Source organism: Aphidius gifuensis, linkage group LG6, assembly GCF_014905175.1.
Source record: "Aphidius gifuensis isolate YNYX2018 linkage group LG6, ASM1490517v1, whole genome shotgun sequence".
Lineage (NCBI taxonomy): Eukaryota > Metazoa > Arthropoda > Insecta > Hymenoptera > Braconidae > Aphidius > Aphidius gifuensis.
The window spans coordinates 15,586,547-15,599,911 of NC_057793.1; the positions used below are offsets into that span (position 1 = coordinate 15,586,547).

The window sequence follows — 13,365 nt, forward strand, 5'->3', positions numbered from 1 at the left end:
TTTTGAGGTTGCAACAATTATGAACACATCAAGACCATTTTTTTTTAGATGCATCAACAACAGATATTGATAAAATTAATGAAAACGAAATTAACAATAATAAATTTACAATGGATTGAAATATTCACAATGACATTGGTGATTGTTCAGCAATGGCTGTTTAACAAATTCTAACTGAATCAATGATGCAAATAAGTATGTTTAGTGATATTTCTGGACGTAATCCATCTTCAAAAGATTATTTGGATAATTCGAATGGTAAAATTGACTAGTTTTCACAATAATACTCTTACTAATAAAAATAATACTTTTATGTCTAAATCGTTAAATGTATTGGACAAAAAAAAATAATAATACTTTTACTGAATCATTAAGTGTTTTTAATGGTAAAAATTTGAGACTTTAACTTCATTTATAAAAACAAATTATGCCACATTCACTGAACTAGTTGATGTTTTATCAACAAAATATAACAAAATTGTTGATACATGTTCATCAAATAATATGTCAATTGAAAATAATGAGAAATTCACGGAATTATTAGATAGTTTGTCAAAAAAAAAAAAATAATAATAATGAAACATTTACATCAAGTGAATTAAAAAGTGCATTATCAACACCATCAGTTAGAAAATCATTAATTGGTAATGCTACATATGATACTGATTTGCCCCATTATTGAAACTATGCATTGTAACAACAGATTCAGACTCATATTATTATTTAGAAGAAAATTAAAACATTAATGACAGTACCCTGGTGAAAAAAATCTGGCAGATTCTGGTAGATTCTGTCAGCCAAATATTCGGCTTTCGAAAGTCTGCCAGATTCTGTCAGGTATTGCCAGTCAAATACTCGACTTTCAACAGTCTGCCAGATTCTGTCAGATTCTTCCAGATTCTGTCAGATTTTTTCAGCCAAATACTCGACCTTAACAGTCTGCTGGATTCTGCCAGATTCTTACAGATTTTGTCAGCCACATATTCGACTTCCAACAGCATGCCAGATTCTGCCAGATTCTGTCAGTTCAATTGATAAATATTGTTTTTTTTTCAATAAATTGATTTTTTTGAATTAATACAACTGATTAGGAGACATCAAGTCGTCATCGAACAATTAGTATGTTATAATTTATTCTTTCATAGCTCATTTATCATTATTTTACGTTAGTTGTTATTCAACGATTCTCACATGTGCTCAGGTCAGAGTTAATTCAGATATATAGGAACTGAAATTATGATACTTATAAAAATTTATAAAAACATATTCAAGTTTAAAAAAAAAAATGCAACGCTTCGAGATTGAAGTTTCTTGATACCTTACCGTGATGTTTGTAATAACCACAATAATTCGTCCAGAATTTTTTTTTTTATTCTTTAAAATTTTTTCGTAAAAGTAGTCTGGCAGATTATTACAGATTTAGACCGGTTTTTGGAACAACTGCCAGATTCTGTCAGATTCTTACAGATTTAGACCGGTTTTTGGAACAACTGCCAGATTCTGCCAGTTTTTTTTCACCAGGGTATTCATTTACAACTATCTCCAAACTCAACATTCAACTGTCCTAAAAATCGAGATGATGATGATTGTGATGATAAAGATACGACATTTAGATTTTCCAAATGTTACATCAATAAATCGTTGACATTTGGTCTACATTTTATTAGAAAATTGGAATAATTATTGACTGACAATTAAAAAAATAAGGTAAACTTAAAAATTAAAATTAATCAATAATGAATTAATTCAACTATAATTAATTGTATATATAAACGCAACAAAAAAAAAAAAACTTATTGAACTTTGATGGAAAAAAAAATAAACGAATAGAACATGTGACTTTGTGCATTCGGCTTACTAGCACCATTACTGGTGATAATATGCACTGGCTTGCTCCGATTGCTCTATTCCACGAGCTTTAATAGCTGCCTATGCTAAAAGCTAATACACCTTTCTTATGAAACTCTAGAGCTATGAAAATAAATAATAAATTAATTCGTCAACGGTGGAAAAAAAATTGATTATTATTTAAACTTTACAAAACGATGTGATATCATAACAAAAAAAAAACCAAGTTTTTTTACAAAAAGAAGTGTCAAGTATTTGAAATCGTTTAGCTATTTTATTGTTTTAATACAAAAAGATGTGGTACCAAAAAAAGTCAAGAATTCAATTTATTTTTAATGCATATAATCAAGTCTTAACTGTTCACAAAATTTCAAACTTGACCCCACCTGCTTCAATATATATAATATATAAATGACATTTAAATTGGGAAAAAAAGGTAGGGTCAAGTTTAAATTTTTGTCAACAGTTGAGACTTAATTATATGCATTAAAAATATATTGAATTCTTGACTTTTTTTGGTACCACATCTTTTTCTATTAAAACAATGAAATAGCTAAACGATTTCGAATACTTGACGCTTCTTTTTGTAAAAAAAACTAGGTTTTTTGTTTTGTTATAATAATGAAATATTGCCGCTAATTGATAATTAATATTGAATTGAATTAACAGGAATAAAAATCTTGCTATTATTATGCAATCAAATTCAAATGCTAATGATATTAAAACATAAATAAAACATAAATATGATATATGGTCTAAATGATCAATTGAAAAATTGAAAAAAATAATTGACATATTAATTATTAAATTAAAGTGTACATGTTAAAGATAATTCTAACAACATTTTTGTTGTGTCATTAGTTTATCGTAATATTCTATTTGAACGAATAATAACCCCAGCAATAACATCAATCGATGATTTCCTTTTACTTGATGATAAATGGCTATAACGAAGAGTTGTTTTAGAAAAAGTGTTTGAGATTGTTTATTTGTTTGATGTTTACATGCGTGAATTATTTGTTATGAATCATGATTTATATTATTACAATCATATAATTAGTATGGCTTTTGTTGTTGTTTAGTTGTTCTATAGCTGTCATTAAGAAACCGAATGGAATTGTATTTATATCTTCCAGGCTTGAACATGTCTGATTATAGAAGGGAGAAAAAGGACTCAGTATTTCCTGAACATTTGGGAACAATTCGAGAGATATTCTTTAAGTAAAAGATATATTTTTTGTTTTTTAATTATAATTATAATCGTCCAATATAAACATATATTATTTTTTTTTTTGTCAGTTGAAGATAGAAACAACAGCTAATTTTTATATTTGCTGATAGGAGGTAGTAGTGTGTTCTTTTTGTCGGAGAAAATTACTTACAATTAATTTTTTCGATATAAAAAATAAAAATAAATGAAATATCACTAATAAGTGATGTTAATTGTCAATCCATTACAAAATAAATATTTATATGAATTTATACTCTGTGTTAATTTTTTAAATTATGATTTCTTTTTCATTAAACCCTAATATTACAACGAATCAATAAATTTAAGAATTTTCATTATAGTTATTAATGAATAAATGAACAAATTAGGTAACTTGAATAGGAACCGAAAAAGACCAATAGTTTAAAATATATTAATGCAACGAGGGATTCTTCAATCACTTTTTGTTAAAATGACTAAAGAAGTTTCACTTCCCTGTGCGTACAATAACACACCAGTTTTTTTTTTCTTCATAATCCATTGGAAAACATTAAGTTAAAAAAAATGTTAACTATAGAACAATTTAATAACCAAATGAGGCGGAAATATAAATCAACCTTCCAATATAAGAAATTGTTAACGAAATCTCGTTTTCTACGTTTAATTTTATTATATTTTGAATATCTATTACAATATGCAAAATAATGAAGTATCTATTTTTTGGATATACTCTATATATACTCGATATATACCCATCCTGTATTTCAACGTATACATGTTTATGTGTACCATATATAAATCTTTTATTTATTGTAGCATGAATATTTCTTCATGTTTTTAAAATAATATATTCCCAGTTTGCAATAATTTGAAAATATTTTGAAATTTCGCCTTTTAACATTTTGCTTTACATTTTTTACTCTTATGCTTTAATAATTTATTTGTTATTCAATAGTTTTTTTTTGCTTTTTTAGAGTGCAGTTTTAGTCAAAAAAAAAAAAAAAAAAAAATTATTTGTATTTTTAGATTGACGATTGAAACGACGATGAAAAAACTAGAAAGAGCTCTTCAATCAAGAAATCTTCTAAGTTTAAATCTTGTGATATTAGGAAAAGAAGAAAATTCAACAAGTTCAACACCGATAGTTTACCATTGCACGAAAGATTGAAAGATCCGAACTTCAGTTTGACAACAACGTGAGACCGGGTGAGAATCGTCTTATAAAAAGTAACGTGTGAAAACGGTCGTCATGGAGCTAGCTACTCGGCATCTTTCTTTTTCTGGAAAATAATAGAAATTTCGAGCAACAGATTTTAATTTTAATGAATTTGAATTTTTCGTATCCTGAACTAAATTATAATAATTTCATCTTTTAAAAATAATGTTGAGAAACATAAATTTCATGTATACTTGGCGAATTAAAACATCAGGATTTTTTTTTTTCATTATATTCGATATATAATAAAATAATCCAAATATTCGAAATCTGTGTTATTTACTTCAAATATGAATTTAAAATATGATTAATCGACATTACACTGAGAGAAATTTTAACTAAAAATTACAAACGTATAAGAAAAAATTACAAAGCGAATAGTAAAAACTGCGTTCCTCCGATTATTTGTAAGAATTATTCGTACATTGATAAATAATTTTTACAATAAAGTTATGTAAAAAATTTGGCCATTGACTATATACAATACTAAGCCATAAATTTTACATAATTTTATTGTAATTTTTCTTTAAAAAAAATGACTAAATTCACGATACTCTCAAGTAAATTCTAGCAGACTGAGAATTTACGCACTACCGGTTTTAGAATTTACTATATTTTATTATAAATTTTATTTAAAAGTTGGACATTTTTTGTGCTAAGTTCGGCAGTTTGTGCTAGATTCACGGAGAACGGCAAGCAACATTTTTTCTTTTCTGTTTACACGCTCAAAACTCGAAAACTAATTGATAAATAGAAAAAATTCATTCTTGATAAATTGTTTAGAAATAAATTACCAACAATAAACCTCGCTTAACCCCATACCTAGCTTCAACAGATAAGGCTGTAGGAATGCTTGAAATTACATGACAATTCAATCATTTGTTCAATCAGTCGGCCATCTTTGTATTATTTCGCCCCACAACCAGAATTTTTAACAAAGCGATATAGTAAAAAATATTTAAGTCTATGCTAACTTTTATATGTGTACATGATAAATTTTATTTTATATTGTTGCGTGACAGGTTTAATTTTATTTTTTTATAATAAAATAAACAAGTCAGTAGACAATATTTTAAAGTCCTCTATTTAGTTATTCCCAACCGGGTAACAGGATTAGAGGTAAATGTGCGTAGTTTATTTTTAAAGATGTTAGAGGTGAATATCAAAAAGGTTTTTTTTTTTTAGGGCGTTGTCAATCTGGATGGTCGACCTTGTAGATGGAAAATGTCTTGATGATAATCACTTGATAATAAAAATGGCGTAAATGTTAATTAATTTAACAACACAAATTAAAGTAAAACTATTTATTTATTGTATAAATTACATGATTTAAAATATATGCCGAAAGAAAGGTAGATGTTACCTTTATAATTAGTTATTCACGAGAGCAATTGTTTCCGAAAATACGTAGGTTTTTATAGAACTCGTAACAATAATATTTTGTGGTAGGAATATCTTTTGACCAATAATTATAAACGGTTCTCATAATAATCAGCAATTAATTATTGCTGACTTTATTTAGCTTTGGTTCAACGGACTTAAAATATTGTATGTTTCAGCAAAATGAAAAGAAAAGAATTTATTAATTTACAATTTGACAAAATGTTGAAATATTAATTTATATTTGAAATATCGAATTACATTGTGAAAATCGTAATTGCAAAAGCGAGTACGTCACAATATATTAGAATATTGATTAAATTGTTCAGTATTTTTTATTCGAACTTATAATATTTTTTATCGTTTCCACAAAACATGTATGTGCTTTATTTTAATTAACTCATAAGTCATTATCTAGGGGGTTAATCGAAAAAAGTAATTCTTTATAAATTGTTTAGAATTGAATTCTCAATAATTAACTCCGCTCAACCCCATGTCTATCTGCAATAGATAACGATGTACAGAGACTTGAAGTAACATAACAATTTTTTGACATTGTGTGACATTTTACATAATTTTATTGTAAAATGTCATCTCTCGCGGCCAATCCCAGAAATAAAACAAAAATTACAAAGCAGTATAGTAATTTCTATTCAACATGGGTTTTAATTTTTAGTTAAAATTTCTCTCAGTGTATAATACTGTGAGTAAAAAAGAAAAAATTATTCAAACGATTTTTATAATTAAAAAAAAAAAAAGAAAATAACAATAAATGTCTAATAAACGTGGCAAATAAATCAACCACATTATCATGAACTTCGTATCACGAGACAGAAAAAATGTATATAATAATAATATCATGAATGGAAATTGAAAGTTAATAATAGAATTCACATTGTAAGGAATTGCAAGGATAATAATAGAAATAAAAAATCAACTAAAACATTTAAATATAAGAAAAAACATGATAAATATTAATCCAGACTGGAAATAGATATTGAAAATTTGCAATTTTCGGCCGAACACGAGTAGGGAAACAAGGCCGGTTCTATATCATCCCTTAATTAATCATCCCTTAATTAAAATTCGTAAAAAAAAATAAAATAAAATAAAAAAATAAAAAATAAAGGGTAGTTTTTAGAGGGTGTAGATAAGATGTTGAGGATTGAGGGATGTGTGTGTAGTTGAGATTGGGGGATGAGGGTTGAGAGTATGGAGATTAAAAATGGGGGGACGGGAGTCGGGAGTCTTGAGACGGGGACCGGATGTCGTTGACTCATGTATGATGAAAGAGCTTGTTTATATAAATATATAAAAAAAAATTTATGGCTATTTCTTAGAAAAAAATTTGAAATAAAAGCATGCGTCATTAACAAAAAATTTAGATGTAAGTGGGGCAACATAATAATATCAAGTTTTACGTATATGTGTTGTAGGAGTAGAAGGGTAAAGAGTAAAAAATTTTCAGCTATAATTGTTTCTAAAATTTTATTTCTTTCTTAGAAATAAATTGTTATGATAAATCCAATATTTTTTTCTCAGGTCATAAATCTAAACTGTTTTGTTTATTTAAAAAAATAAAAAATGTCACTAATAAATATACTTGCTGATCGATAGGCATACGCCCATGTATACATCACGTGTACGGTAGTGATAGTAAACGATACATGCATCTTTTGAATAATATTGATTGCAGAATTTTTTGATTAGTTTTCTCAATATCTTCTGGACATTCGAGTTTGAAATATTTTATTTTTGATTTTTAAATGTTTTCTTTTGGTTTTATTTTATTTTTATTATCCACTTGTTTATTATTTTTTTATTAAAAATTGTAGTTAATATTTCGGTCGATGATCTCCTACTGAGCCATATTTTCCTTGCTTTACATAACCATAATATGGCTCAAAACCTCGCAATGATTTAGATATTTCAAAATAATTTTTCCTCGATTCTTTTTCAACTTTTGATTCGTATTGCATTCCACTTGAACGCGAGGAGCTATTACCACTTGTATTTTTATCCATTATTTTTGAAGAAAAACGTTTTTTTAATTATTTTTCTTTTCTTGACCAAGCAGAAAAAAATTTAGAATCTTTAGATTTCGGTTCGTTGTATTGTTGTTTTTTTCTTTCTTCTTTTTCAGCTTTTGTCTCTTTGATCAAAGGAGTTTTATCAGAATATTCGTCAGTAGATTTATTTTTTTTTAAACATTTCGATGTTTACTCCATAAAAGTTAAAGATTGAATGGAAGATTTTGAGTTTGGGATTAAATTTAAACTAATTTTCTGACGGAGCCACTGATTGGATTGTACTCAACAATGCGATCATGTAATATTAAACAATTAGCCGATGTTTCAGCGGGAAACTGTTCGAATGATTCGAATTCAAGTCGTATATCAACCGGTTCAGATTTTAAAAATTCATTTTGTTTTGAACAATCAATTACAATAAGAGGAGCCTGATCTATGTATTCTTTTTTTGTTAATAATGGTTCTGACTCTTTTCCATAATACGAAACTTGAAATTGAGCAAACATGTCATATAATAAAGCATACTGGTTTTGTGTTATGTTAATATTAAGATTACCATATGGATATGATTGAGAATTCAAGAAAAGTTTAATATCTCTCATTTTACAATGACCTTTTTGGCTGGCATCTTTATTTGCAACATTTTTTCGTGCTGTTTGAAAACCAACGATGACGTATCGTGGTTTTTTCAAGTTGTGTTGATGTTTTAACACTCCAAATATGCTTTGTTGTTGCTGGTAGCAAAGGATAATCATACAGTTCCCAAGTACGAAAACTCATTGCTATAGATAGATCTTTTGCAATAAAATTAAGCAATTGAATTTGTTTGTCTGACACTCGTATATATGGCACTATCCACTCAATCTTTTCCAAACTAATTTTTACGTTTTCGGCAACAGCGTCAGCAACAGTTGTCTGTTTATATGCGTTTGTATCTGTATTCGATCTTACAATAATAAGTTCATGCTTTGCATTAATAATTATTTTACGATAATCTTCAGCGAAACCTAATAATATACTAAATGGAATTGATATATTAAAATTTCCTTCATTATCAAATATTTTTTCATCGTTTATCCAGCCTGCATTTTCAAGAAATGCTTTTTGATTAGGTTTAAATGATACATATCCTTTCATTACAGTTGTAAGGCCAACATTTTTACTACGATCAACTTCCCTGCCATTGATTTTATAACGAATTTCTTTAAACATATGAGCGATTGACATTTTAACAAGAGAAGTTGTAGCAGCAACAGCAGTTCCATTACTTTTTGTCAAATTTCCTGTAATATGCAGTGAACTTTTACTTGGTAATAAACACAAGTCTTGATTTTGAACTCCAATTCTTATTTCATCACTATTATTAAATTTCGATGCGCCATATGGCAGATGAGTGTGAAGCTCATAATGAGCGACTAATTCATCAAATATTATAGGTTTTTGAATATTTAAGATTTTTTCCATAGTCGAAAGCAAAGAAAACAAGAAAATTGTATAACTACTTTTTCTTTTTTAGTTTTAAACCGAGATTTTTCAGAAACCGAATGTTCTGACGTGTTATCACTTTCAGAGGTCTTTGAAGACTGCTTGACTTTTGGCATGTCAATTGATTTTTATAACTCTGTCCATAAACTTTTCTAGTGAAAACGATTCCCATTATTATAGACGCTTTACATGCAAACATATTGTTATAGTTTCTCCTCGAAAATTCACTAAGTCTCCGTCTTGATCAACAATTTTTAATTGAATATTGTGTATTGCTTGTACGGTGATTAGAAGATAAATGACATGCGATGGCACTTCTATAATCTTATATCCTTTTGGAACACAAGGAAAAAATTCATGAATCGTGTGAACTGGTCGATCATTCATGTAAGCACCTGTCGTTATATAACATTCAATACGCAAAGCATTGACTTTTATGATGGTAACAGTCAAATCTGATTTATGCACAACGTTTGGCGTTAATATTTGTGATGAAAATCCGAGCAATCGACCTATAGTATTATTTTCTTGGAAATTTATAAAATTATCACATAATATTTCACAACATAATTCATTTGTACTAGCTTTGATACTCAGAGAAATTTCTGGTAATTTTTTCTTTCTATAGTTTCTTCAATCTTTCTAGTCTTCAATATCTTCAATTTCATAACTGCCAGTAGGTATTGTAATTATATAATCACCCACATGAAATTTATTATTGTATTCATCAATAATTGGTATTGAATTAAATGTTAACAATTCAACAAGTCCCATAACATAATTTTTATCTTGAGATAATTCTATTGGTGGAAAATATTGAGCCTCTAGAATAGAGGAGGCTCCAGACAGTGTTAGCGTGAACGAATCACTCATGACTAATATTGAAACTGTATGTACATATGTATTTATAATTTTCCAGATAAAAATTTTAAACATAGATGACCACATATAACTGTATCATATTTTTGATAATTTTTATAATTATATTTAATGCTACCAACACCGAGATATTTTTTAAGTTCTTCAGGAGGGCCTAAGTCTCCAAAACTATCAAAATAAATAACTTGATCATTTTTTTTTTTACATGCAACAGTGTGTACCAGGACCATCTTTATCATCAAGATTGATTATTGATGACTCATTCTTCCTAGGACCTGATTTAGGTAAATCATTTCTTATAAATACACCTCGAAAATATGGAATTTTTAAAATTTTTGCATATTTGATGAGATCAATATCAGTCAACGCTCGATGTGGTAGCTTTACATGTTTTTTGATGGCTTTAAAAATAAACCGAATCCTTTTTTATGAGGCTGCAAAAACATACCATTTCCCAAAGTAATTGATTCCATTTTTGTATTATGACGTTTATATTCTTCAAGTCTACTTTTTGCAGCATTTTCCTCATTGATAGTTTTTACTATTGTAGCAGCTCCACCTGATAAAGCACCCACTGCACTAAGACCAGCAAAAATAGGCATTAAAAACGGTAAAAATCCTCCAATTTTTGCTTGTAATGGTAAAACACGAGGCAACCGAATATTTTTTTTGCCGCCACATTTTTTTACAGCATCACGTGCTCCCTTTATAATTGATTTGATAGGATCACCTCCAGGCTGAGTAAGTTTTTTCGTTAAATTGATAATTTTTGTTAATGATATCGAAGGTCCTTTTTTCTTTTTTAATTTTCTAGTTTCTTTTTCTTTCAATGTCATACCCATTTTTACTTTTGCTTTCATAGCGTTTGTTATTCCCCAAGCTGCTGCTTTTTCAGCAATAGAAGAGTCGTTAGCTAGAACACGTTGCAAAGCTTTTTCAGCAAGTTCTCTGTCAGCCTGATGTCTAGCGACTAAATTATCTGTATTTTTTTCGTATTGTATATCGTGTTCTTTACACGATTCGTCCAGCGGATTTATTCCCCGATCACCTCGTTCTAATCTTTTTGCTAATTTAGTACCAGGCCCACAATAATTGTATTTTGGGATATGTAACTCAAAAGGAAGTTTATTGATGATTTTATTTACAATACCTTTTCCTCTTTTTTTTCGACGTCTGTGCTCAATCATAGTTTTAATGTAACTGATGCAAACGATTAGAAGAGCATGTATTTATATCAAAACGATTCAGTAATAATCAGGACTTGCTCCAACGTACACAATGCAATTTAATAAACAAAACAAAAAATTATCAGTAACCAATTTTGATGAACTTATTCAACAGAGTAGCGAAAGAAAAGAAAAAAGGCATGGTGAATTACTACCAAACACTGTTCGAGGAATATTTTGTGGTCCTAGCGGTATAGGAAAAACGAACGTATTATTTGCAATGATCACGCATGAAAATGGTTTAAGATTCGAAACAGTGCCGTAACAAGGGGTGGGCAAGAGGGGCAACTGCCCAGGGCGCAGTGTAATGGGAGGCGCACTTAGAGGCGCGTTACGAGAAAAAAAATATTTTCTTTTAAACAATTAAAAAAAAAAAATTATATTTTCAGGAAATAAATTGACGACTGTCATTTATAATCATTCGGATATTACATAAACATGATTGACTTTCTAAATTTGAAGATAATCATCCTTATAATTGTTATTTTTCGACACTCGTCTTAAAACAATATTCAAAATGCAAAATAAAACGTAAAATAAAAAATACTCAATAATTTCGATTGAAATTTTTTTTTTGTTTCATCTGACAACGGCCAAGACACGATCCTCTATATTCTAAAATTCTACCTAATTTTACCTATTACTAACATCGTATTTTAACCGACTTAATCACGAACGCAAGTTAAAATAATGGACCGATTTTTATTCTACTTGTATTGACTATATGCTAAAGGTTTGCCTATCATTTTTTTATTGACATAAATTAAGATGATTATGGCAAATGGCTGAGAAATTAATTCAGATTACGAATTTATTTATTTGGTCACATTCTTTTCTTATCAACATTTCCCACAATTGATTACTGAAAAAGCTGTTGGCAAATGTTGCTAAGGAAAGAATGTAACCAAATAAAATGATTTATAATCTAGATTAATTCCACAGCCATTTGACACAATAATTTTGATTTGATATATAAAATAATGCTGGGGAAATAATCTAGATTATAAATTAATTTATTTGGTTACATCCTTTCCTTAGAAACCTTTGCCATAATTAATTAATCAAAAAGCTATTGGCAACTGTTGCTAAGGAATTGATGTAACCAAATAAATCATTTCATAATCGAGATTAATTTCTCTGCAATATTTTTTATAATAGAATAAAATCATTGAGCCAAATTGATTGTATCTTCAATAGACTTCGATAATATCATAGATGAATTTTTCAGTGACAACGCCAGAAGACAAAAACCGTTTTGGTTTTGTAATGATTCATTCTTCATCTATATCACTTTTAAAATATTTTGTCTTTAATATTATTATTCACAACAATTTTTATGTAAAAAAAAAAAAATAATTTTAATATATTCTGGCGGTTTTGCTTGTTATATTTATTATTGTTAAATACACCTAACAAATGATGTCTTTTTTATATATTATATCAATAAAAATAGGGCGCAAAATATAATTTTGCCCACGGCGCAAAAATTCCTTGTTACGGCACTTTGAAAATAAATAATAAATTAATTCGTCAACGGTGGAAAAAAAAATTATTATTTAAACTCTACAAAACGATGTGATATCATAACAAAAAAAAAACCAAGAAGTGTCAGGTATTTGAAATCGTTTAGCTATTTTATTGTTTTAATACAAAGATAGGTAAAAAGTCAAGAATCAATATATTTTTAATGCATATAATTGTTCAACTGTTCTTCAAACTTGACCCCACCTTTTTTCCCAATGTGAATTTTATATTTATATATAATATATATTGAACCAGTTAGGGTCAAGTTTAAAATTTTGTCAACAGATAAGACTTAATTATATGCATTAAAAATATGTTTAATTCTTGACTTTTTTTGGTACCGCATCAATTCAAAACAATATTGATTTTTTTTATGTGAAATATTTGTTAATTAAAATAACTTTAGAATTGAATCAAAGCTACAAACGATACGAAAATTTGCTAAAATTGAATCACGTATACCTCAATTTGAAAGATAAGTCATTCAATTTAAAGCAACAAGCGTTCAAGTTGAGAGAAAATTTGCTAAACTGGAATCGATATTTCCTCTATATATATCATTATTTA

General features: G+C 27.9%; 1 protein-coding gene across 3 annotated transcripts in view; it reads left to right on the forward strand.

Annotated features, from left to right (window-relative positions):
• The window catches only part of LOC122859575 (Bardet-Biedl syndrome 7 protein homolog), a 129,490-nt gene extending 124,947 nt beyond the window's left edge, over positions 1-4,543 (forward strand). For 2 of the 3 annotated variants that reach the window (XM_044163242.1, XM_044163244.1), the window contains one exon: positions 4,085-4,401. In XM_044163242.1, coding sequence (XP_044019177.1) covers positions 4,085-4,226 — 142 coding nt within the window. In that variant the 3' untranslated portion in view covers positions 4,227-4,401. Of the gene's footprint in view, positions 1-4,084 lie in introns of all 3 variants that reach the window. The other variant, XM_044163243.1, reaches the window with a different exon arrangement.
• The last annotated feature ends 8,822 nt before the right edge of the window (positions 4,544-13,365 follow it).